This window comes from Bombyx mori, chromosome 6 (assembly GCF_030269925.1).
Source record: "Bombyx mori chromosome 6, ASM3026992v2".
Taxonomy (NCBI): Eukaryota; Metazoa; Arthropoda; class Insecta; order Lepidoptera; family Bombycidae; genus Bombyx; species Bombyx mori.
This window is the reverse complement of record NC_085112.1, coordinates 11,292,856-11,318,122: the sequence shown is the minus strand read 5'-3', so window position 1 is coordinate 11,318,122 and position 25,267 is coordinate 11,292,856. Positions and strand designations below refer to the sequence as shown.

Here is a 25,267-nt window from a genome sequence, read left to right as displayed (position 1 = left end):
CTCTTAGTATTTATCGTCTATACTTCAACTTCTAGGCCTTTGTAGATATTTGCGAAACTTAATGTTGAAATAATACACCGGAATAGAATAAATCGTTAACGGCTTAATGCAAAGTGGAAAAACAATGAACATGATTTGCAAAAACCAAAACTTATATAAACAAAAACGGTGGCGCCATTAGTGATCAAATTGCGAACTATTTTGAAATTATAGATCAGTTTAGAACTTGTTTACAATCTTCCAACACTTAATCCATATTTGAGCTCCATCAGTCGCCAGTAATTTGCTTAAATAAAAATACTTTACGTAATAATTTATTGGCCAGATACATATTTTATATTTACACTAAAATTTACGCATACTCTCACAAAAAAAAAAAACACCTTTTTATGTATAATACATTTATTGGAGTTTATTGGAGTTTACTCCTTTAGAATCGATTTACATATATAGGCCCGGGGTATGAAAATTATGGGGACCAAAATCGTACTAGCATGTCACACGAAATGCGTTATGCGCCTGATTGCGCATGTCACACGAAATGCGCGCCGGGCTGCTGCGCCGGCAGTCCGCCACAAAGCCTCGTACTGATCGCGCGTTTCTCTCATTATTGTATTTTCATATATTTGTTAGTCGTTTGTTTTGTGTCTCGTTAATTTGTTAATAATCTGTAGTGTATCGTGTTGTCGTAATATAGAACTATTTCTCGTATTGTTTCGTTTAATTTTTTATATCCAGTAAACTCCAGTCGTGCGTCGGAGCGGACACACACACTTTTTTTATTTATTCAAAACATAATTCAATATTTTCCACGGAAACATTTAGATTTGCTTCAGTGGAGCTGAAATTAAAGATGATGTCGGTGACCGGCAGTCGAACAACCATTTCCGTTTCCATTGTAACGTCAAAGTATTCACATGGCTTAGCAGTGGAGTTCTGAAAATTTTTGGTAATTTAATATGAAAGCTCAATGCTACTTATTTTTCAAATATCCCAGGTTAAGACTTCAAGACTTAGTTTACAATTACTATTTATACGAGATTAGGTACTACTTTTATTTGCCACGTTGGATGAAGTAACAGCCCGTCCGGTGTTAAAGGTGTTACTACATAGTCAGGTCATAAATTCTGTCACATGTTTAATGTAAAATAATTGAAACAAGTTTATTCATTATGTAACCATTCATATACCAAAATGAACTTAACAAAACATAGATTCTTATGACACTAAAGTTTATTCAAAATGACCTCCGTGATTTTGAATACAGGCCTTCAATCTGCGCGGCCAGTCGTCTATCGCAGCACGAACGAGGTCCATGTCAATATCGGCGGCTGCCTTAATCAAGGATGTCTTGAGTGACTCCAAATTGGGATGAGGCTTTGAGCACGCCTTTTCCTCCAAGTGTTGCCATATCTTGTAATCTAACGAATTCAAATCTGGACTGGAGGAGAGCCAGTCTTCGTGCCGGATGAAGTCGATTTCACGCGCCGCCAGCCAGTCTTGTGTGCTCTTCGCTCTATGAGCTGGCGCCGAATCTTGTTGGAATACCCAGTGCCTGTTATTGAACATGGAATGAGAAACAGGTTCCACAAGGTTCGTCAGGACTGTATTTTGATACACAACTGCATTCGTTTTTACACCTTTCTCACAAAAATGTACCTCTGTTAAGCCCCAATAAGAAACTCCCAACCATATCATGAGCGAGGATGGAAAATGACCTCGTTGGACACGCGGAGTACAGTTGCTCGCTTCTTCACTACTGTGTGCGTACACCTTATCATTTTGTTTGTTGTAGCTCTCTTCTACGGTAAAAATTTTTTCATCCGAAAAAAGAATTTCCCGATATTTTTTCCCGCGTACCGCTTCAACAAAGCGCGGCATCTCTTCAGTCTCAGGTCCATTAGACGAGCATTCAAACGATGTCCTGTTTTTTTTCGATATGCCCAAAGCCCTAAGTCTTCATTTAATACCCTTTTCACCGTGGTTCTGCTTAACCCCATCTGAAGGCCAACAGTTTCTGCTTACGTTTGGGATTTCTTTGAATTCGCGCCTTCACAGCTTTTATCACTGCTGGAGTCCTAACAGACCGAGGGTGACCACTTCTTGACCTGTCATCTACACTAGAGTCTTCATTGTATCGTTTGATGGTACGATAAACAAATCTTTTGGTTATATTAAAATGTTTCAGTATGTTAAAAATTTGAATTGGCGCGTAACCGCAACGATGCAACGCAATAACTGCAACACGGTCTTCTTTAAGCGTCCACTCCATATTTAAAAATGAGTAAAATTCTAAAAGTATAACATTTTTATTTTCATGAACAATTCGAAATTCGAATTCAATAAACTTTTTTGTGGCCAGCATTCTAAAAGAAAAGTTTTTACTGTGTGACAATACTTATGACCTGACTAGGTATATAAAGTCCACAGACATGACAACCTAAGCCAACGACTCTTTGAGTCATGAGTCATGAGGTCTCTATTGTATTAACTTTCGGTTGGATTCTTTTAAAATGAACTAATTGATAATAAAAAAAAACATCTTATACTAATTTCTTCACATTTAAAAAAAATCATCTATGTTTATTGTTTCGTAAGAAAAAATACGACCCAACAACACTATAGACGGTAATGATTAGACTTTATTAGAGTTTTCATTCGCCGGATATTCTCAGCGGATCGTGATTCCGATCCGGTCATACATTAACTGCTCCTGCTAAGACAGACGTTAGCAAACCATTTCAGGCTGAACTCCGTCAGCTCGCCCGCCGGTCAAGGTGAAGCAATCAATCAAAAAAATCAATCAAAAATGTTTTATTTAACATAAATGAAAGTACATACTATTACTTTGTTGAACGTCAAAATGAACTACCGCCAATTCACAAAAACTGTTCTTCTCAGGACGAAGCCTCCGTCCTGAGAAGAACTGGCAAGAAACTCAGTGGGCATGTCTTTTTTTTAATACATATTCGACTTTTTTTAAATATTAGATTATTATTATATTAGATCATTATTATTTTTAATTTCGATTTTTTTTAAATATTCATTCTTACAAGAGATATTTTAACGTAATAATTATTGCAATATTGAAATGCCCGGAGCGAGCAAGTCATTCCCACTTTGTGCAATCTTCTAGATAATCATTAACTTTATAGTAAGCTTTATTAAGCCAGAAGCCCTTCCAGGCCATTGGCAGATAGGTGGCCAGCAAAAAAGAAAGCAGAATACACACTACGAATTTGTTTCACTAAAATTCCCCGTAATACAAAATCTGTAAATCCCTAATCGAATTTTCAAAGTGTATATTCAATGATTACTGAAAATTTCGGGAATTAACGAAGTGACACAACATTACTATTTAAAAATGTATTTATTGCTTTTCGAAGTATTCTCCGCGAAATTTGACACATTTTTCCATACGATGGAACCAATCATTGAAGCATCCATTCCATTCGGAAGTTGGGGTCTCCAAAATAGCCGTTTTGTAGGCGTCCACAGCTTCTTCAGGAGATGAAAATCTCTGTCCACGCAATTTATTCTTTATTTTAGGAAAAGTATAGAAATCATTAGGGCTTAGGTCGAGGCTGTACGGCGGATGGTTTAGACCATCCGCCGTACAGCCTCATACAAACATAGAATTATTAGTAATTCTATGTTTTCTTGCTCTAAAAACTCTTTTGTTCTGTGCGCGGTGTGAGAACTCGCATTGTCGTGATGGAGGATGATGCGGCGGTTGCAGTTCTCTTTACGGAGTTCAGAAACGACCTGTGTGTAATGCTAGCATACCATTCTGCATTAACCGTTCTTTGTCCCTCAAGAGGAATAGTCGTAACATGGCCGGTTTTGGAGACAAACGTGGCCACCATTTTTTTTGCAACACTCTGTGCACGAACAATTTTTGTTGGCTTTAACTCATTTTCGAACACCCAAACTCGTGACTGGTTTTTTGTTTCGGGTTCGTACGCGTATATCCAGGATTCGTCACCTGATGCAATGTTGTATACAGCATTTGAGGATCCTGCGTGGAATCTTTCGAGAGTTCTGTCGCACCAAGTAACGCGAGCCGCTTTTTGCTCTTCACAGAGCGAAAGCGGTATCCATCGGGAAAACAACTTTCTAACACCTAATTGTTCATGCAAGATTATTTGTATTTGACTCATGCCAATGTCTAAAGTTGCCTGAATTTCGCGGTATGTCACATGTCGATCTTCCTCAATCAGCTTACGCACAGCATCAACGTTTTCTTGGGTGACTGCAGTTTTTGGACAACCTTGACGGGGATCATCACTGAGCTTGACACGTCCACGTTGAAACTCAGCAAACCAGCGATAAATTGTGGTTTTGGATGGGGCTTCATCACCAAATGCAGAAATCATCCGGTCAACACACTGTTTTTGTGTTAAACCACTTCGAAAGTCATAATAAATCATCGCTCTTGAATTTTCTCGAGTCAATTCCATTTTCTCCACGACTAAACAAGTTTGACAAAACCTCGTGACAAGACCGAGAATCTTTTTTTAAATAAATAAATGGTATTCGATTTTTAAAACCAAGGAGTTTTCAATTAAAAAGATTTTAATATGACAGGAACAGTGGAAATATTCCATTCCCGATACTTTTAGTGCACCCTAGTATATAAAATACATACCGTTTCTGTGCACGAATCAGGAAATACGACGTTGTAATAGAATGGCGCTGAGTCTGTAGAAGCAGAACCGATTATGACGTCATTCCACGTGAGCAACTGAACGAACGTGCCGATGGTTCCGCGGTTTTGCGCTGTCACATTCAACCCGTGGATCCTTAAAGTTTGACGAGCCGAATTCACTAATCCATGTAGCCACGTGATCTGGCTCGAACGTATCTAAAACATAAATCGAAACACGTAAGATAGAAAACCAGCAAAAGTTTTTATTGTTTTTATTGTTAGGCTGACCCCAATGCCTCTCGCTTTTTTTTTTACCTAAGCTGTGTAACCTTAACTAGTAGGTGAGCTCACGGGGCTCAAACCGGAGTGATGCTAACACTGAGAGTGCTTCGCAGAATCTACCACCGGATCGGAACCGTGACCCGCTAAGAAGATCCGGCGAGAAACTCAGCGGGCTAATGCATGGGATAAGTTGGACGTCGACCTCTTTGTCGAATTCGACGAGTACGGTTACCGGGGCTCCTCAGCCTGCCTGAGTGTTAGAGCTGAAGGTATCTATTGCAAGAATTATTGGATCTGATGGATCCGTAAGGATGTGTCTAGGACGACGACGGTGACTTGCTTCTGCGTGATCAGGATTCGGGAGTCTTTGTCCAGGCGTGAAATGTCAACGAAAGCCAAGTTTGCTCCGATACAGCACGAAACATCGACTCAAAGATGCCCTAGAAAACCTACAGGGACCCCGAAATTGTAGCCCCATGATAAATGAAGCCTTGAAGCTTATCAGCATTCAATACATAGCATATCAGCATTTAATACATACTCCTAGCATATCCTTCAAAGAATGGCTTGCAATTTTGTTCCAATAGACGAACTGGCTTTCTCCAGTTAAGTTTTTGTTAATTTCAATGAATACCGCTGGAAGAAAATTTTCTCGTGCTATGCATGTTTGGTCGCCTTCGACACATTCGATTTTAAAAGAATCTAGTTCGTTTTTACCCAGCCATTGCTGCTTTTGATCTGGAATAAACGAAAGAAATTCAAGGACATTGTTTATGGGTTTTTCACTTATGGGTTGTTTACGGTACTTAACGGTAGGCAGCGGCTTGGCTCTGCCCCTAACATTGCTGAAGTCCATGGGCGACGGAAACCACTCACGATCAGGTGAGCCGTATGCTCGTCTGCCTAAAAGGGCAATAATGATGAGTTCTGAATATTGCGCTATTGCGTAATTGGCGCAATTGACCACGGGTAGATTGTCTACTGTTAATACTGAAAATCGTGGTAAGAAACAGTTGGTAAGAAGCAGGCCAATTAGAAAACTGAAATCATTTAATAAATAATCAATTGTTTTAATTTTCATACCGACTATAGAAAACCAGTTCCCAATAAAACAAAAGAACATGCAATAGTAAAAGAACATCAAATAATTTGAAACATTACACACTTTAAGGAATGTTTTAAAACTAGAACTCAGTTGAGTTTATAGAATTTCCTTCGGTTTTTTGTATGCTTCGTAGGCATAATTAATACCTACTTTTACAGTAGGTATTAATTATGCCTACATGGTAGTATTACAGTAGTAATACTTTTACAGTTTAGGCTCGCATTTTCCTTGTCATTATATTAGTATATTTTTGATGTTTCGAATGCTTTACAGACCGTTTCGACCAGAGTCGTTTATGACCACGAAAACTGTGAATTATTTTAAGAGATTAAATCATAAAAACTAGTTTTAATTATATTGCATTAAGGTTGGTTTGCACTTTATTAAGCTAGCATAAAAGGTGCTTAAGTTACTACCTATTGATAATTTTTTCCCGTATGCTATGTGTATAATTAAATACGGTTTTGATGCTTGGTTGCGTGGGATAGCTTACGACCCACCTTGGTTAAGAGATCCGCGGAGCCCACAGACATCAACATCGGAAATTCCGCAACCCACCTTGAGACATAAGTTCTAAATCTTAGTTTTTACAATAAAACTGGTGCTCACTCTGACCTGGACCCTTAAAGCGGCTGATCGCAAACGCGTGGGTGCTTTTGAGATGTGGTGCTGGCGAAGAATGCTCCGGATACCTTGGACAGCGAAGAGAAGCAATCTGTCTATCTTAGATCAACTGCGGATCAAGACTAGACTGTCCACACTCTGCCTTCGCCGCGCACTCGAGTACTTCGGTCATATTGCTCGGAAGACACCGGATAGCTTAGAGAGACTATTCGTGACAGGGAAGATGGAGGGAAAGAGACCGCGCGGGCGCAGTCCGACAAGGTGGTTCGACCAAATCCGCCCTTCATGCGGCCAATGATCGGAGGCGCTGGCGGGACATTACAAGGAGTAAAATCATGTCGAATTATAATGGTCACGACCCTCAGCAGTAAGGAAACGACGCGAGGAGGAGGAGGACAATACAACGGCTGTTCCACCTTTCAATTATGATAAGATTTTAGTGTCTGTTTAATCAAGATATAGTTTTGCGGTATCCTCACCTGACTGCGATACATTCCTACAAGTTCTTTTCGAAGGTCTACTTCTTGATTCTCCCTTATCATTTTCGGTGGTACCTGAATTTGTTAAAGAAAGTCTTATTATTATTTTATTTTTTTATTGCTTAGATGGGTGGACGAGCTCACAGCCAACCTGGTGTTAAGTGGTTACTGGAGTCCATAGACATCTATGACGTAAATGCGCCACCCATCTTGAGATATAAGTTCTAAGAACTCAATTATAGTTACAACGCCTGCCCCACCCTTCAAACCGAAACGCATTACTGCTTCACGGCAGAAATAGGCAGGGTGGTGGTACCTACCCGTGCGGACTCACAAGAGGCTCTACCATAAAAAACTAATTATTATAACAATCATTATTATAATTATAAAAAACTGACTAATTTCAATTTATTTTTTCATTGATAAAACTGATTATCGTATACAAACTAAACAAAAAGAGGTCAACAGCTAGTTGCCCATTATATAAACATGACAACAATATATTTACTAGTGGTAGGCCGTCGAGTGAGCCCAATGGGTAGGTTAAACAGGAATGCGTTTATGTTTGAAGAGCGGGAGAGTAGCTTTTCTATATAATTGAGATATAGAGCTCACGTCTGAAGACTCATAAGTTTGGTAGCGACATTCACGTTCCGATCTCTCCTCGCTTCGCAACCACTTAACACCAGATTCGCCTAGTTCGCCTGTCTAAGTTACAAATCAAATCCCACATGCATAGCTATACCGAGTTTACGAACATTACTTCCTGAACTATAGTAGAATTATTTTGTCGCTGCAGTTTGGGTCATAAAACATAGCCCGACTAGGGCGGTGAGCATGTAGCGCGGGCGCAACGCCATTATCGATAAAAACAAATGAGTCATCGAAGGCAGGTACATGGCGGCGGGGTGGTATACGAAGGGTGGTGAGACATTGTTATGTTATAAGTCATTTGTAGTTACCTGCAAGTTATAGTACATTATGTCGAAGAGAAATGTGTTTTATGCATTTGTTCTCTGAATTTCTTTAGTGACACAATGGCTACTCCTTTGTTTTGTATCAAAACGGCAGAATATATTCAAAATAATATTTGCACGTGTTGTTATCAACAATGTGTTAAAATTTTCACTGAAATAAGAATAAATCCCGAAAAGTTACAAAGCGTTAATTTCTGCCGTTCTCGTTAACTTGCTGCGGCGATATGTGGTGTATTTTTATCACTAACCCACAAAATGACAAAACTAAATACACTATCGATAAAGCTTATCGACAACAATAATGCGCATCACTATGCCCGTCCATAAGGCTCGTGAGTGGAAGAGAGAGCGAAATATTCGCTTTACCGCTCCGACTTTTTATGACCCAAACTGCACGGACAAAATAATTCTACTATAATTCCACGATCAACGAATAACGTCGTATCATATCCCGCCTATGTCGGCCGCTAAATCTTTGGGACAGTTACTATGCCAATACAGTTAAATCGAGACCTTGGAGACGAGACATTGATCTTGTACTTCATGACCTAACACAAAACAGTGGTGGCCGAATTTTAATTCTTTTAAATACGCACCTCTTGGTATGCAATCGCATTTTCTATTTACACCAGGCAATCCTTGTTCACCCTGAAATAAAAATAATAATAATTAATAACTACACATTCAATAGACTACATGACGATAAGGAGAAACACCGACGGGGAACATTATGAAGGACTTAATCCGCGAACGACCATCAGCAATTTGGAAGAAAACGCGAAAAGGACACATTTTTTTCTGGTGGTAGGACCTCTTGTGAGTCCGCGCGGGTAGGTACCACCGCCCTACCTATTTCTGCCGTGAAGCAGTAATGCGTTTCGGTTCGAAGGGTGGGGCAGCCCTTGTAACTATACTTGAGATCTTAGAACTTATATCTCAAGGTGGGTGGCGCATTTACGTCGTAGATGTCTATGGGATCCAGTAACCACTTAGCACCAGGTGGGCTTTGAGCTCGTTAACCCATCTAGCAATAAAAAATAAAATAAAATCATTCAGGTTGTACCGGAATCGACACTGAACAAAAAACAAAGTACCGGCCTAAAGAAAATGAAAAACACTATTCACCATCTGAAATTTCTTTATTGTTGCTTAGACGGATGTACGAGCCACATCGTCATAATTTTCCTGCCCTTCTCCCAGTCACCTGGGGTCGGCGCAACATGTTTTCTCCTTCCATACTCCTCTGTCATATACCATTTCTTCGCTCTTTGATGTTACGAGCCATAGCACACCTATTATTTAGTGGTAACCACTAATAGACATCAATTCTCAGCTCCATAATAAAACGGCTGTCTTGCCCTTCAAATCGAAACGCATGACTGCTTCACGGCAGGAACAGATGGGGCCGAAATATTAATAAAACTTTTCGCTTTAATAATTACGTGTTTTGTTTGGGTGCGGCGTAAATCGCGTGAGCGTTCGTATTCAAAGGCGTGACAATAAAAGTAGAACCTCGACTAAGGAACTGGAGAAGATTAGGTGTTTGCTACGTCTTCCTATTCCCAAGAGACGTCGGACTGCCGGTCGTCTACGCGGTGTCTCGTGCAGATCACACGCTTTATTATATTTTTAATAGGTACGCTTTAGTAGCTTGATCTGTAAAAAAATAATGTACTATGACAAAAAAGACAGACATACCATTGCACCTTTTAGCCCGAGAAGCTGAAATGAATATAGATTATAATTAATATTATTACAGAACAGAATATAATTATTCTACTTAATTTCATTTATAAGTGTGAACATATGACACGTGCCGTCTATTTTATTTGATGTCTAAAGGTGGGTATCCGCAATTGTATGTGAAATTAAGTTTGGGATCACGACAAAGGTAAGATCTTCCAGCGAGAGTAACAAATGCGATTCAAAGGACGCTTTATTCTTATAATCTTGAAGGTTGACGTCATTGTACAATGTAGTGTGCTCTTTCTAGCATAAAGTTAAATTGTTTATAACTCACTTATAAACTCGACCACGGTCCGAGTCATGGTGTGATTATCGTCATATGTTTGAAGTTCACCCAGTTAATACTATTGATGAGCTAGTAAATTATACCGGGAAGATCTTCTAAAGGGCAGATATAATTACTCGGTATACCGACGGTACAAATGCTGTTGATCGGAACTTGTATAAATGTACCTAAGCTTATCTTGAAAATGTCGTTAACGAGAATCAGGCAACTGTCAAATATCTTTTGTTTTATGATGGTAACGGCAAAATGAGTATCTAGTAAGCTTGTAGAGCTAACATTTTTAATGGCCTTTGTAGGCAGAGGGATATAGAGCCTGCTGCATTATTATTGCTTATTGCATGCTGTATTATTAAATATTTGGTTTATAGCTCATCCATCCAAGCATTCAGACATCTTCGTTAAAGAACTCTCTGTCAGGAAAAGAAAATTAAATCAAAAATAGACTTACCAAATCGTGTATTGGTGGCTGAAAATTAAAATAAAGAATTATGTCAAGAATTCATACATAATACAATAACTTTTAGAAATTAAGAATGTCGACTTAATGGGTAGTAAACACGAGCCTGTCTCAGTTACTATGATCATACTTTTAAATTCGATATTGTTTATATTTTCTAAGTTTTTTTTTGCATTCAGAAGACTGTACCTACCTAATTGTCAGCTTAAGAGAATTTGCTAACACTAGTCCTAGCAAGAGCAGGGCTTCGCAAAATTTACCACCGGATCGAAATCGCGACCCACTCATAAAATCCGACAAGAAACTCACTGGGCTTTGTCTATGGGTCAATTCCTCATCGTTCGTAGAGCTCCAAACATGGTTTTCTGATAAAGACAAAAATCGCTAAAGCTACCATTACCGGTGAACATTGAAAACTCACAAGCTCTTGCGTGAGCTCGCAAAATATATATTTTTGCTTAGATGGGTGGACGAGCTCATCACAGCCCACCTGGTTGTTAAGTGGTTACTGGAGCCCATAGACATCTACAACGTAACTGCGCCACCCATCTTGAGATATAAGTTCTAAGGTCTCAGTATATGTAGTTACAACGGCTGCCCCACCCTTCAAACCGAAACGCATTACTGCTTCACGGCAGAAATAGGCAGGGTGGTGGTACCTGCCCGTGCGGACTCACAAGAGATCCTACCACCAGTAAAAATGGAGAGACCAATTTGTCGCGGGGAAGATAGTTAATACAAATTCACTTACTGTCGTCGAACAGTCACCTAGAAGCAAAGAAAAAGCAGGTTATATACGAAAAACAAAATTATCAATTTATTATTATGACACTATAAAATCGTTAAAACGAAATAGTGACGGTTTTCACAGGTGGTCGTTTATTACGGCACTGACCTCTAATTAAACTAAATAATAAATATTATTAGAGATAATTAAATGAATAAAGATAAACAATATTCTATTCTCAATTTGACCACAGACTATACAAGCAATAAGTTTGACATGTTTTATGCATAATTTAAAAAAAATATCATGCTGCACTCCTTCTCTATATTCTCTATAAGTGTGAGAAATTTCATACTCCTCCATCCGCGTAATTTTTGTAAAAAGAGCTCCAAAGTTTTTGCTTCACGTATTAATATAATTATTATAGATACTTACTTATTTTTGATGTGCAAGTTTTTTCCGAATCGTCGGTGACCTAGAAATGGAAACATTTTAAGCAAGTTGTATTCCGCTAAAGGCTATCTAACTGTTTATATGCAGAAAGGCCCACGATTTATGTATTTCAAGTCATTGCTTCTCAAATTTTTTTCGCCGCGCCCCCTTTTTCTCTCTACACCCAATTTGACAAAGACAACGAAAACCAAAGTAATATCGGCTACCTTGATCATGTAACCATGGGATCGCTTTGCAGAGCTCGAACTATAGTAGCAACCATAATAATTATTCTCTACCGCCATTAGTGAATTTGAATATTTTGAAGTCGTCGTGGCCTAAAAGATAAGACGTCCGGTGCATTCGTATCCAGCGATGCAATGCAACGGTGTTCGAATCCCGCAGGCGTGTACCAATTTTTCTAATGAAATACGTACTTAACAATTGTTCACGATTGGCTTCCACGGTGAAGAATAACATCGTGTAATAAAAATCAAACCCGCAAAATTATAATTTGCCTAATTACTGGTGGTAGGACCTCTTGTGAGTCCGCATGGGTAGGTACCATCGCCCCGCCTATTTCTGTCGTGAAGCAGTAATGCGTTTCGGTTTGAAGGATGGGGCAGCCGTTGTAACTTAGAACTTATATCTCAAGGTGTGTGGCGCATTTACTTTGTAGATGTCTATGGGTTCCAGTAACCACTTAACACCAGGTGGGCTGTGCGCTCGTCCACACATCTAAGCAATAAAACAAAATTAGTATCAAAATATTAATGTGACTTACTATAGTGAATTCGCTCTCTGCCTTAACTGCAAGAAAAGAAAATAGTACAAGTCGATTGACAAATTAATGTAATTATTATTCAACAATAATAAATAAAGAGAATACTTTTTGTACTCGCATCGAGCGATCTAACTATTACGGGTTTCTAAGCCAATATCAAGGACCATACTAAGGACTTCCACGTTGAGGGAAGAAAACCAACAGTAAATAGGTAATTTCAGGCGGTAGGTTGTGGCGGTGCAGGTATGTACCGTCATTCTGCCTAGTCCTTCCTGTTGTTTTTTGATTTATCAAGGTTAGTGGCGTAAAAGCTACCCAGGCGACGGGGAAACGCATAGCCGCTGTCACCCGAAATATGTCTTATCGTATCCCCCGGATCCGCTTTCGATGCTTTTAGACTCTTCAAGACCGGTCATCCCCCGGAACTTCTCCGAACTAACACATAGCCACTAACACAGCCCACTAAGTTTCTCGCCGGTTCTTCTCAGTGGGTCGCGATTCCGATCCGGTGGTAGATTTTGTGAAGCATTGCTCTTGCTAGGACTAGTGTTAGCAAATTCTGCCAGGTTGAGCCCGTGAGCTTACCTACCCGGCCGTGTGAAGCTGGCATAGCCCCTTAGGTTATCACCGAATAAGTAAGGAAAAAAACTACTTAAGTAGTCTAACAAAAAATAACTCCTTTTCCAAGGTGTATAATGTACATCAAATTCTTCTGTCTTCAAAGGCATCAACGCATTTACAGTACAACATATTTCGATAACAATAAACGTGAAATTAAAATGTACTCACCCTGTGCCAGACATAGACACAAAAAAATACCAACAAAAATAATAATAGAACTGAACTTTGATGCGTCCATCGTGCGAGACGTAATTCTAATTATATATATTATTTTGCACAGATTCCAATAATACCTACCTAGTATAGAATTTATTTTCCTTGTTTAAAATATTGCATTGTTTCCTCATAACATTGGAACGGATAGGTGTTGTGTTAAAATGGGAATGTTTCTTAATTTATTGCGTATTCGGGTGAACAAGCCGATGGCCAGTAGGTAAATAGTTGTTGAGTTTAATCGAGTTCTTACAAATACGGCGCACGTCTTATGGGATCCTTCCGATCCACTCTCAGTGCTTTTCCCAAGCACCGGTCACCGTTTTTCGTGAAAATTAACTCACGGACACAGCCTACTGAATTTCTCGCCGGATCTTCTCAGTGGGTCGCAATTTCGATCCAGTGGTAGATTCAACAAAGCACTGCTCTTGCTATGGCTAGTGTTAAAAAATTCGGGATGAGCTCCGTGAGCTCGCCTACACGCTCGGTGAAGCCTTAAATAACTCCTTGAGGTTCCTAGTACAGGTGGGAATAATATATATTATGCAAGATCGAAGTTTCAATCGTAATGTTGCAAAGTTGTCCCACTCTTCTTGAAGAAAATTCAGAATGGTCACAATCGTTCAAGCCTAAGTAGGTATTACATAACTCAAAAAATGGTCCTACCAATTCTCAAGCGAATCCATAGTCGCCTTAACTAGTTTTAGGAGTAGTGCTATTCTATGGCGACACATCGAAACATATTGATTAAATTAAAAGTTGGTAATAACGAGGCTCCATCTATACTAATATTATAAAGAGGAAAGATTTGTTTGTTTGTTTGTTTCGAATAGGCTCCGAAACTACTGGACCGATTTGAAAAATTATTTTTCCATTAGAAGCCGACATTGTCCCTGATGAACATAGGCTACTTTTTTATTTATTTTTTTATTTTATTTTTTTTGGTTTCATGTGTGTTTTAATTTTTCCGAAGCGAAGCGAGGGCGGGTCGCTAGTGCAATATAAATTTGAATAAAGATGACAATTTGACTCGGAAGGGGTGCGTGCTACAATAAAAACCTGCCCAGTGCACTCTGCTGGTACATTTCCGAACTATATAGCTCAATCAAAGGAAAAAGCTAGAAAATATTCTCTCAACCATGTCTTAGTTCTATTATAATCCAATAGATGTCACTAAACATGATTTTTGCAACGAGACTATTAGCGTATCAATCAAAACGAACCCGACGGAAGACTCATTATTGTATGTGATTTCTTTAAAAATATTTTTAATACAAAATATGAAAGATTTTAGATATCTTGGCAATTAAGTCTACAAACTATCCATCAATCTATTTTATCCATTTATTAAAAATTAATAAATGGATAAAATAGACTTATGACATTGTTGGATAATATTTATTAATTTATTAATTTATACCATCACTTTGCCTGTTTCCGCCGCGAAGCAGTAATGCGTTGGAAATTGAACTCATATTGGGTCAAGGTGGGTGGCGGAATTTGCGTTGTTGATGTCTATGGGCTCCGTTATCCACCTAACAGCAGATGGGGCATGAGCCCTTTTACCAATCTAAGCAATAAAAAAATAAAAAACCATAATAATAAAACAAAAGCGCACCGAAATAATTGCAATAAGTTGTACCATAGAAACAAAGTTACAGAGTCCAAAAACTGTGGTCACCAGCCGATATTGGATATGTCCAGTGGAGCGCTTCTGCTTATAATTATAATATTCGGTATATACGCTTTGAACTGGTTTCATTGGACGAGGATAATGAAGAGGAAAATTACCGTAATGTTATTAAAGGAAACAATTTGAAATAATAGTCTATTTTAATAATTAATTTCTTGCACAATGGACGTTTTTAAGTTCGGCTTTGTTGCTTTGTTCGCAAATAGTTTATTGAATTTATCACTGGCTCAGAGTAAGTGAAATCTCTTACATATTTGAATTACAATTTTATTTAACTGTCGATCATCTCAGTGCTAGATGGACACTCGAATCTGTAGAGATATAACGACTTTGAGACATGAGGTCGAAGCCTCAAATGCATGGTACCGGTGTGTTCGACCCTTTAAAGAGCACACAGATATTCAAGTTAATCGGACGTGTTGGAGTCTGTGAAATGATGTTCAAAGATTCCGTTATATACGAATTAAGATAAGATTAAAACATAACTCTATTTGAAAAGTAGTAAGAATAAGCAAAAAAAAAAAACGTGTGGCACTCGGGAACTGTCGCGGTAAAGCTATTGCATAGCATTTTTTATCAACTTATGCAATTATAATTAGACAATGATAATTTAATATTAAAACAATAATAAAACAAGACCACGCTATATTAAACATTAATAAAAGCAAAACATTAACTGTCCCCTTCACACTCATAAGATAGACCGCGCGAGACAGAGATGGGCAGACTTTTCATGATGCGCATGCAGTGTGACGTCACGCCACGCGCTTATTCACAAACACTACACAAGCGCAACGTGTGAATGTGTTGAACGCGAGCTACATAGTAGGCGTAGTGGGGGTGTCAGATTATTTTCGTTACGGAATTTCTTGATTCAGTCACCGCGCTCAAAGCCCGCGACAAAATCTATGCAATAGCTTAATAATATAGTGAAAATACTATAAAATCCAGAATAATACAAATTCATGTAAACTACCATAAGGTACATTAAATCATAGAAGAAACTAATTGAATAAATTTTCGACTTAGTTTAAGAGGCAGATTGCCCGATTGCGAACGACTGCTTTAATGCATAATAAATTAGTCAATAATAATTGACTTAATTGTAGACGCTATTATCTAATTGTTTCGGGAATAGAAAAAATCATTTGTTAAGTGCACGATACATATCAGCTTCGTTTATTTCATTCCAGGTGGCCCGGATTTTATCAGTTGTAAAATCGATGCTGTGAGTAACTATTCGCTTAAATTGTTTCAAATCTCTTAAACTAATGGTAGTACTTCTATGGTAGGCAGCGGCTTGGCTCTGCCCCTGGCATTGCTGACGTCCATGAGCGACGGTAACCACTTACCATCTGGTGGGCCGTAAGCTCGTCTGCCTACAAAGGCAATAAAAAAAAAACTAATACTAAACAAAAAATATCGAACTAAATTAGAACATTTTTTAACAGCGATATTTTTAGGAGGAAACGGCAAGTTTAATATTATGACAATCGCAAAATTTTCTAATTTTCTAAATCATCAGTACATCCATTAGTAGTCAATAATTCTCATATCATCATCATCACATAAATGCTCTATATATTTATGAAGAGAGAGATAGAAATAAAAATAATAAAAAATATACTAAAAGTGTTATATAATAAATAATAATAAATAAATATTTACTAACAGTCACGCCACGTTAACTGGTCCCGTAATAAGTTCGTAAAGAACTTGTGTTACAGGTACCAGATAACGGAAATAAATATAAGATTTTTATTATACACATACACATATTTAATATACATCCATAACCCTGGAAAAGACATTTATATTTATCATACAAATATCTTCCCTTGGCGGGATTCGAACCCGCGACCCCCTTGTGTAGTGACTATGTCACTTACCACTACACCAGACGGCCGTAAATAAGTATATAAGTATAAATTTTTAATAATTCTCACACATTTGCTTAATTTTGGTAACATAAATGATTCAACACTAAAGTTGCCGTCGAGCATTTAAAATTTGAAAAGTTTTCACCTTTGGTTGACTTGTTTGCAGTAGACAGGCTGTTGTTATTCCGTTTGTTACCCAGAATTATCGGGAAGTTTGCAAAGATTACAACAAAATACATTCTCGTAGCAAACGAAACGCATTACTGCTTCACGGTAGAAATAGGCAGGGTGGTGGTACCTACCCGTGCGGACTCACAAGAGGTCCTACTACCAGCAAAAATACTAGGTACGCAAAAAAATCTCATTAACAAGCAACCCAAGAACAGAGATACAATGATGGCTTCCCACTGATATACTCATAAAAGAAATGTCAAAATATCCCCGCCACAAGCCAGAATTATCTCTGCAGCGATTGAAAAATAAAATATTTAATGCACCGTAGGAGCGAAATACGCACGATGACATACAAGATGGGCTTTTATGGGCACTAAATTAAGAATTAAAAAAAACTGTAAGTACCTAATTGTATCTAAAAGAAAAAATATAATGAGCTGAATCTAATCTCGTAATTATTGGTTTACAGGGACTAAAAGGAGAGAAAGTAAGTGTTAATCAGTTGATGTTATTTAATTAGTTTGTGTTAATCGAATTTAATTAATTATTCTTATAAATTACAGGGCGACAGAGGACATCCCGGTCCCCCTGGAATTTGCGAGTGTAAACCAACAGGTAGGTATCAGTGATCACTTGATCATTCTTTAAATTAGTACATCTCTTGAATGAAATAGAAGTTGTCGTGAAAAATAGTTAAAATAAGATAATCTAGTAGGAGGTTCGGGTTTCAGCCAAAAAAAAAAAAATTACAACTTAAAATTTTTGTACATAATCATAGATTCGTCAATTTTATTAATTTTGGTTTCTTTAGATAATTCAGAGAATGAAAGAGGAGATTCGGCAAGTCGACCTTCGAAAACAACCTGTAGCAATGTGCCGGCCTCAGGTGAGGATTGCATTAAGCTGTGTGGATTGTATCACACGACATATTGTGCTTATTTCTTCTAAAAATAGTATTAAAATTATCCAGAAATGAATATAGCTACTAATAATTATTATTGATCAAGCAATTAGTTTATTTGTAAAATTCTTATATTGGGTATTGTTTGTCTGGAAGAGGAGGACACGAGACTTTTGTGATCACCCCCGATTACTCTCTTTAGACAACCCATACCCTGGGCCAGGAAGGTCAAGTACCTGGGCGTTACCCTGGATGCATCGATGACATTCCGCCCGCATATAAAATCAGTCCGTGACCGTGCCGCGTTTATTCTCGGTAGACTCTACCCCATGATCTGTAAGCGGAGTAAAATGTCCCTTCGGAACAAGGTGACACTTTACAAAACTTGCATTAGGCCCGTCATGACTTACGCGAGTGTGGTGTTCGCTCACGCGGCCCGCACACACATAGACACCCTCCAATCTTTACAATCCCGCTTTTGCAGGTTAGCCGTCGGAGCTCCGTGGTTCGTGAGGAACGTTGACCTACACGACGACCTGGGTCTCGAATCTATCCAGAAATACATGAAGTCAGCGTCGGAACGGTACTTCGATAAGGCTATGCGTCATGATAATCGCCTTATCGTAGCCGCCGCTGACTACTCCCCGAATCCTGATCACGCAGGAGCCAGTCACCGTCGACGCCCTAGACACGTCCTTACGGATCCATCAGATCCAATAACCTTTGCATTAGACGCCTTCAGCTCTAACACTAGGAGCAGGCTTAGGACCTCGGTAACCGTACTCGTCGAACTCGACAAAGAGTTCGCCGTGCAACCTAACCCATAAATCAGCTCGCTGAGTTTCTCGCCGGTTCTTCTCAGCGGGTCGCGATTCCGATCCGGTAGTAGATTCATTCGCGAAGCAGCTACTCTTGAGCTGTTAGGTCTCCTTCGGAGGCGCTCGGGTAGCTATTAGCAAATCCCACCCCTGCTGGCTGAGCCTTTGCTCGCCCACGTGTCCTGGTGAAACTGGAAAGGCCTCCGGGCCACCAGTAATCCTTCAATCATAAAAAAAAAAAAAATTTGTGATATATTATTATATTATATTATATAAACCGCTTAAGTTCAGATTACTTGTGAGCTAGTTCCTTAAGACAGAGACCAGCCAAAAGCATTTCTCTCACAAGATTCAATCGAATCAATTTTTTATATGTTCTGATAGATCCAAAGCCGCAGTGGATGGGTGAGAATGAACTTGAATCTTTCAAAATAGAATGTGATGAAGCAGAAAATATGACGTGCATTGCTCACGAAACGTTCTCGCAAAAATCAATTTTAGTAAAGAAAAATTTTACGATGCAAAAACAATCTTTCTGGTGGAGTACGTTTGCAGACCATTCCTTGAAGAACATGTATGGAGTGAGTATAAAACTGTATCAATCTGATAGATCCTGTCTGTAACAGCTAGATTAGATTTTTTTTATTGCTTAGATGGGTGGACGAGCTCACAGCCCACCTGGTGTTAAGTGGTTACTGAAACCCACAGACATCTACAACGTAAATCAGTTCTAAGGTCTCAGTAAAGTTACTACGGCTGCCCCACCCTTCAAACCGAAACGTATTACTGCTTTACGGCAGAAATAGGCAGGGTGGTGGTACCTACTTGTGAAATCAATTTTGTGGTTTGATACACATTGCAACAACAGCACTATAAGTTTTCAGATGCGCTATGGGTTTTGTTATTTCGATCAGTTCAGACGCTTGCGAGTCTGTTAAGCGCGTCGATTCCGAAGTATAGTTCGTTCATTCTCTCTGGATCACTGCATTCATCTACAGTGCGTTCAATTTTTGTTTGCCACCTATCTTTCGGGATTCGAGTGAACTCTCTCCTCCACGATGTTTTCCGCGTGCTGTCACGTTCTTATTCAATGGGACGTTTGAGAAGTATCTTCAGCAGTAAGCAACAGCTTGAATATGCTCATGATATTGCTGATTGCTGAGATATTTCCATGGGTATCGTTGACTACTATTACTACTACTGCGCTGGCGCTATGACCCTGAAGTGGGTCTTGGCCTCCGACAATAAGCTTTGCCATTCATCCTGGCGCTGCGCAACACCATGCCAGCCCGACACTTGGAGCTCACGTAAATTTCCTTCCACAGCGTCAGACCAGCGGTACTTGGGCCTCGCTACGGGGCGGCGTTCCTCCGGTACACCCGCGTACATCCGGTTTACAGCCCGATCCTGCTCCATACGCCCTACATGCCCGAGCCATCCGAGCCTCCATGCCTTCATCTCCCCCAGAATATTTGGTTCATCAAAAAGCCTCTCCACATCTTTTTTTTTCCAGACGTGCCAAGAACCGTCAGTTTTCTGAACTGGTCCTAGTATCTTTCTCAGTACCTTTCGCTCCGTCACGAGAAGTTTTGTCTCTTCTTTCTGTGTAAGCGTCTATGCTTCGCATCCATACAATAAGATCGGTCTGACTATAGTCTTGTATACCCGAATCTTGATGCGCCTGCTTATTAACTTCGAAGAGAGAATAGAATGTACGGCTGCACTGCATCGTAGGTTATTTTGTACACGTATTTCGGTCTCATATTACACATCATTGTTGTCTATTACAGTGCAGTGAAGGTACCGGAATTTGGCCGCTCCTTTGTACCTCGTATTTCCCACAACTAGGTCTTCTCGCTTCTCTATACTGACAGACTGCTAACTATAAATTAGGCCGTATCGCACGTCTGCTTACAAAGGCAATAAAAAAAACTTTTCATTACAAAATAACTATACTTTGCCATTCGGGGCTAAACTTGTATAAACAAAGCGGGCTTTTAAATCCTAAGAACAAGAAGAATTTTTACTTGGTTTAATGATTTAAAATCAAATGTTGCAGATTTTTTGCAAAGAAATATGTTTTTGATCTGAAATGTAACGGATCAGTATCCTTCTATCCCAGAAACCAAATAATTTTTCGAATTAAATGTAATTATTCTCAAAATAACCAATACGAAAATGTTGAAGTAATTATATTTCTTAAAAAGGTATATTTTTTTTAGTTACGTTCAACCCAGATCATGTGGCTACATCGATTAGCTAATTCAGCAAGTCAAGTGATAAGGATCCGCGGTTTGGATATCAAAGCTTCGAGCCCAGAGCTAATCCAGTCAATCGTTCAATTACTGACATGGAATGATGTTGCAATTGGTTTTTATCCTACTTCAAAATCGCTATTCCATTACGGTGTGGAACTGCCTACATCGTGCACGGAGAAAGTAAGTTTTAATATTGTTTCATTATTTTTAAATCTATATAATAATACGTGAAGCAAAAACTTTGTATCCCTTTTTACAAAAATTGCGCGGACGGAGGAGTATGAAATTTTCCACAATTCTAGAGAATATAGAGAAGAAGTGCACAATGCTAATTTTTTTTAAATAATGCATAAAAGCTATATTAAATCAATAAAGAAAACATTACACACACTACCATGTATTTGAAACACACACACACACACACACACACATATACTCTTTGTTTATTGTCAAACTTTTGTTATTGCTTAAAGTCTGTAGTCAAATTGAGAATAGGTTAGTATTGTTTATCTTTAATATTACGAGTATTTGTCTATAGTGTAGTCTTGGCAAAATCTGTAACAATAGGACCATAATAATGTTGAAACTTATAATTTCAATTAATTATAGTCGAATTTCGACTACTGCGGGACCAATAGTTATATTAAATTTTCTAAAATTATTATATTATTTTTCAAAATCAAAATTGTGATTAAAAATGGAAGAAGAAAATATTACAAGTAAGTGGGCGCCGATACTACTAGAAGACATGTCTAGAAAATTATAGCACTACCGTAACCGTGTCGTAACAAGAATATAAATTTAATTTCTATTTCAGAACTCCACTACTGAGCCGTGTGAATACGTAGATATCATAATGAAGACGGACATGGTCGGAAGGCTTCCGATAACTGATATATACTTTAAAGTTAATTTAATGGAAAAGGATTTGAAAATTTCCGTAGAAAACATCAGATTATGCTTTAATTAAATTGTGCAATAAGATCCCAAATGGGATGGTTTGTAACAAATTAAAATTCCAATAAAATTTTCGAAAGAGACTAATAAATTTGACGATTCTTTTTACTTTACAGAATTATAGACTACATAACGTAAGCTTATAGACTTTATTTTAAGTGATAGAAAATATTATAAAATCATGCTTATCTACAGAATGTGGAAGAAAAGTTTAAACTAAAAGAAATGTTATTAATAGGTCCATAAAAATTAACAAAAAATGTTATTTTAATTTTTTTTTAAATTGACGTGTTATAAATAGGTATACTGTGTACTTTTAAATATTATTAATCACAAAATGAGCTACCTCTATTTTAAATTTCAAAGTTTTCGTTGGACTACATATATATTGTAGTTGGATGATGTCAGATCACACCTCATGATAGACTACAGATTTTACAATGCGACCCCAAAACCTGGGACATGAATTCTAAGCGTAAAATGGCTGTTATATTCTTACTGGCACGCATCATTGCTGTCTGGCCTATATAGACGGAATTTAAACGGACTCCAATTAGGATTTAATATTATATTAATATCGGAAATACGTTGTTATAAACATACTGACTCCGATAACCAGGAGCCAGCTGATCTACTAAATTTTAAAGCTATCATACACGGGCTCCCAAACTTATTTGGTCTACTGCCCACTTTGAGAATAAATTATTTTTTAGCGCCTCCGTTTTTTCACCTACTTAAAAACCACTATAACGAGAGCTCAGTCGGTGTCTAAGAGTCCTCCTAGATGAAATTACAAATCGCCTCCGAAGCCTCTACACAACGCCTCCTTTTTTTTGGATCTCTTACCGCCCCCTTGAGGCCTGCAGCGCCCACAAGGGGCCTTATCGCCCACTTTGGGAAAGGCTGCTATAATACTGTTACGCGCTGGGGTTTGGGATAAATAAAAATTTGACCAAAGTACAACTAAAACTGTATTCAGCACTTAAAACACTTAAACACTTCACAAACACTTTAAAACACCCAACAAACACTTTAAAACTCAATTCGCTTGTTCCGCTTCTCTTCAGGTGATCCGTTCGCTGTTTCGAGTAGTTCCGATTACTGACTGACTGCGCGCCATCCCTACAACGCTTTTATAGTCGATAACCTCATCCCTAGAATTATCGAGAATATTCCACACCTCTCTAGTAGCATTCCGCTATCTGACAAAATATGGCGTTTTAATTCTCGAGCATTCTGGATCCTTTGATATTCGTTCGACTATTCGGCGATAGATGGCGTTACTCTTACCGGCGTAACAATACATTGTTTTACAATTAAAAACAATTCTTTTTGCGTCATCTAAGGTTGCCACACGCGTAATAACAGTGAGGCCGGCGTTGAATTCAACATTCATAAAAGGGGTTAGGACCGAGCAATGTTAAAAGGCTTTAGACTGATTTTTTTCAGAACAAAAACATTTCGCGGTCACGTAAAAACGTAAACAGGCACGTTATAATAAAAATAATTGCGTTTTTATTTTTAAAGCAACCGCCGGTTTTTGGTACTGTTTTACACATTATTTATTTTCGTTTGGTCGTTGAGGTCGCGTTTCGACAAAGGCGCTTTTCCTTCTATTGTGTTTAGCGTTATGTTTCCAAAAACATCAACCAACCCTCAGGTGAACTGTATTGTCTTTGATGAATGTTTAAATTTTTTTAGTCCGTAAGGCCGTAAACTACACCTAAGTTGGTTTTAATTTTTGGAGGCAGTTAGAGGAACCGGCTCCCGGCTTAGCTCTTCGGAACCGGTATAGGCATTATAATATCAATGACGCCATTCCGCATCTTCTATTCTTGATACACATACAACGAAAAACTTATACAACCAAACCAAAGCTATTTAAGAAGAACCAAGATTTTAATGGTATTATTATTTTAATGCTTATTTTTTGACGGTTGATTAATTGATTTCAAAATAAAATAATTGAAATGAAATAAATATGCATATCTTATTTATTTTTCTTTGACAATATGCAACTTTATTTCCCTGCAGTAGACACAATTCTTAAATGCTCCTTACCTTTTTACAAACTCTCGTCTTAATTACTTAAGGTGCCTTGTGTGATTACGCGTCCGTGTCGATTAAAACAGTTTTTTTATATCGCATTTCTTAATATATATAATTGTTGTGTTCGTGTGTATGTTAATGAACTCCTCCTGTTAAAGAGGATCCATCAAAGTCACCTAAGCTCTTAGTAATTTATAATATAATACATTAGTGTATAAACCCGAGAACAAAATTAACAACGCCCTGCGCCGTAAATATCATTAAAGCGTTGAATCAATCAACAATAAATGTCTAATTAGAATAAAAGTATTATCCTGAAAACTATTTAGTCTGCGTAATTTTATTAACAAAATGAAGTTTGCGACCGTGCCATTAGCAGAGACGAGGTGGCCATCACGGCAACATGTCCGCCGTGATGTATGGCGGTGCTCGCCTAATTGCTTGTCTTTTCACACAGTACGAGCAAACGGGCAGATAAAACTTTGAAAAAAATACATTTGCAAGCCTCAAAGAACTCGCTCCTTGTCATACTCATAGATACTTTAATATACTTAACTTAGAGTGCACTAACAACTTAATCGAATCATTAATATGTTTATAGGAGATACTTAAAAAATATGGGTTGTTTTTTAAATCTTAATTACGTAAGATAATTTGCAAGTTTTAAATTAACTTCAACCAAACAAATCTAGAATCCAAAAAGGCCATTAAATTTATAATCAGACGTTACAAGAAATTTATAAGTAAAAAAATAATAAAAATTGAACTGTCATTTTGGCTTAGTGTTCGAATCTTAAAAATATCACATTCTTTTTTTATTTTACAAAATTAACTGTGAATATATAATTTATACAACGTAAAAAAAAAAAAACATCTGTACATATTCACAGTACTACAAAGGCATCCCATACTCGTGGCTGCGTATGTGAGAATTGAATCGGACGAAGCGTGGTCGTTAGCGAACAGCTTAATGGTTCAAATTCAACTCCCGAAATGACCTGTTACGTAATTGTACACGGGGATTTTCGAGTTGACATTTATGATTACCATTAAGTAGGCACCATTAAGTGGGTAGCCATTAAGTGCTCGTGAATCTGCTCTACAATGACACAATAACACGAAGATTATCATTCTAAATAGATTATTTTGTCACAAA

The 25,267-nt window shown here is 38.1% G+C and overlaps 2 protein-coding genes across 2 annotated transcripts; one reads left to right on the top strand and one right to left on the bottom strand.

Annotated features, from left to right (window-relative positions):
• Positions 1-768: 768 nt before the first annotated feature.
• LOC101742341 (uncharacterized) lies at positions 769-13,560 on the bottom strand. The gene is made up of 11 exons (XM_021347684.3): positions 13,337-13,560; positions 12,548-12,573; positions 11,767-11,806; positions 11,356-11,372; positions 10,596-10,613; positions 9,814-9,837; positions 8,712-8,763; positions 7,139-7,213; positions 5,472-5,668; positions 4,649-4,864; positions 769-936 (listed from the first exon to the last, which is right to left on the bottom strand). Exons 1-11 carry the CDS (start codon positions 13,404-13,406, stop codon positions 784-786), a joined length of 888 nt encoding a protein of 295 aa, XP_021203359.1. The 5' UTR covers positions 13,407-13,560; the 3' UTR covers positions 769-783.
• A 1,634-nt stretch (positions 13,561-15,194) lies between these two features.
• Positions 15,195-22,153, top strand: LOC101740090 (uncharacterized). Its single transcript, XM_004925628.5, has 8 exons — positions 15,195-15,306; positions 16,268-16,302; positions 17,598-17,615; positions 17,692-17,743; positions 17,940-18,014; positions 19,232-19,428; positions 21,070-21,285; positions 21,923-22,153. The coding sequence occupies exons 1-8, from the start codon at positions 15,237-15,239 to the stop codon at positions 22,073-22,075; spliced, it is 816 nt and encodes a 271-aa protein (XP_004925685.1). The 5' UTR covers positions 15,195-15,236; the 3' UTR covers positions 22,076-22,153.
• Positions 22,154-25,267: the final 3,114 nt, after the last annotated feature.

Excerpts from the sequence above, each read along its gene's own strand:
- LOC101740090 (XM_004925628.5), top strand. The coding sequence starts at position 15,237 with ATGGACGTTTTTAAGTTCGGCTTTGTTGCTTTGTTCGCAAATAGTTTA. Across the intron at positions 18,015-19,231 it reads TAGCAATGTGCCGGCCTCAG|ATCCAAAGCCGCAGTGGATG; the intron begins GTGAGGATTGCA and ends ATGTTCTGATAG. Across the intron at positions 19,429-21,069 it reads CCTTGAAGAACATGTATGGA|TTACGTTCAACCCAGATCAT; the intron begins GTGAGTATAAAA and ends TATTTTTTTTAG.
- LOC101742341 (XM_021347684.3), bottom strand. The coding sequence starts at position 13,406 with ATGGACGCATCAAAGTTCAGTTCTATTATTATTTTTGTTGGTATTTTT. Across the intron at positions 5,669-7,138 it reads TAGGAATGTATCGCAGTCAG|ATCAAAAGCAGCAATGGCTG; the intron begins GTGAGGATACCG and ends CGTTTATTCCAG. Across the intron at positions 4,865-5,471 it reads CTTTGAAGGATATGCTAGGA|ATACGTTCGAGCCAGATCAC; the intron begins GTATGTATTAAA and ends TTTATGTTTTAG.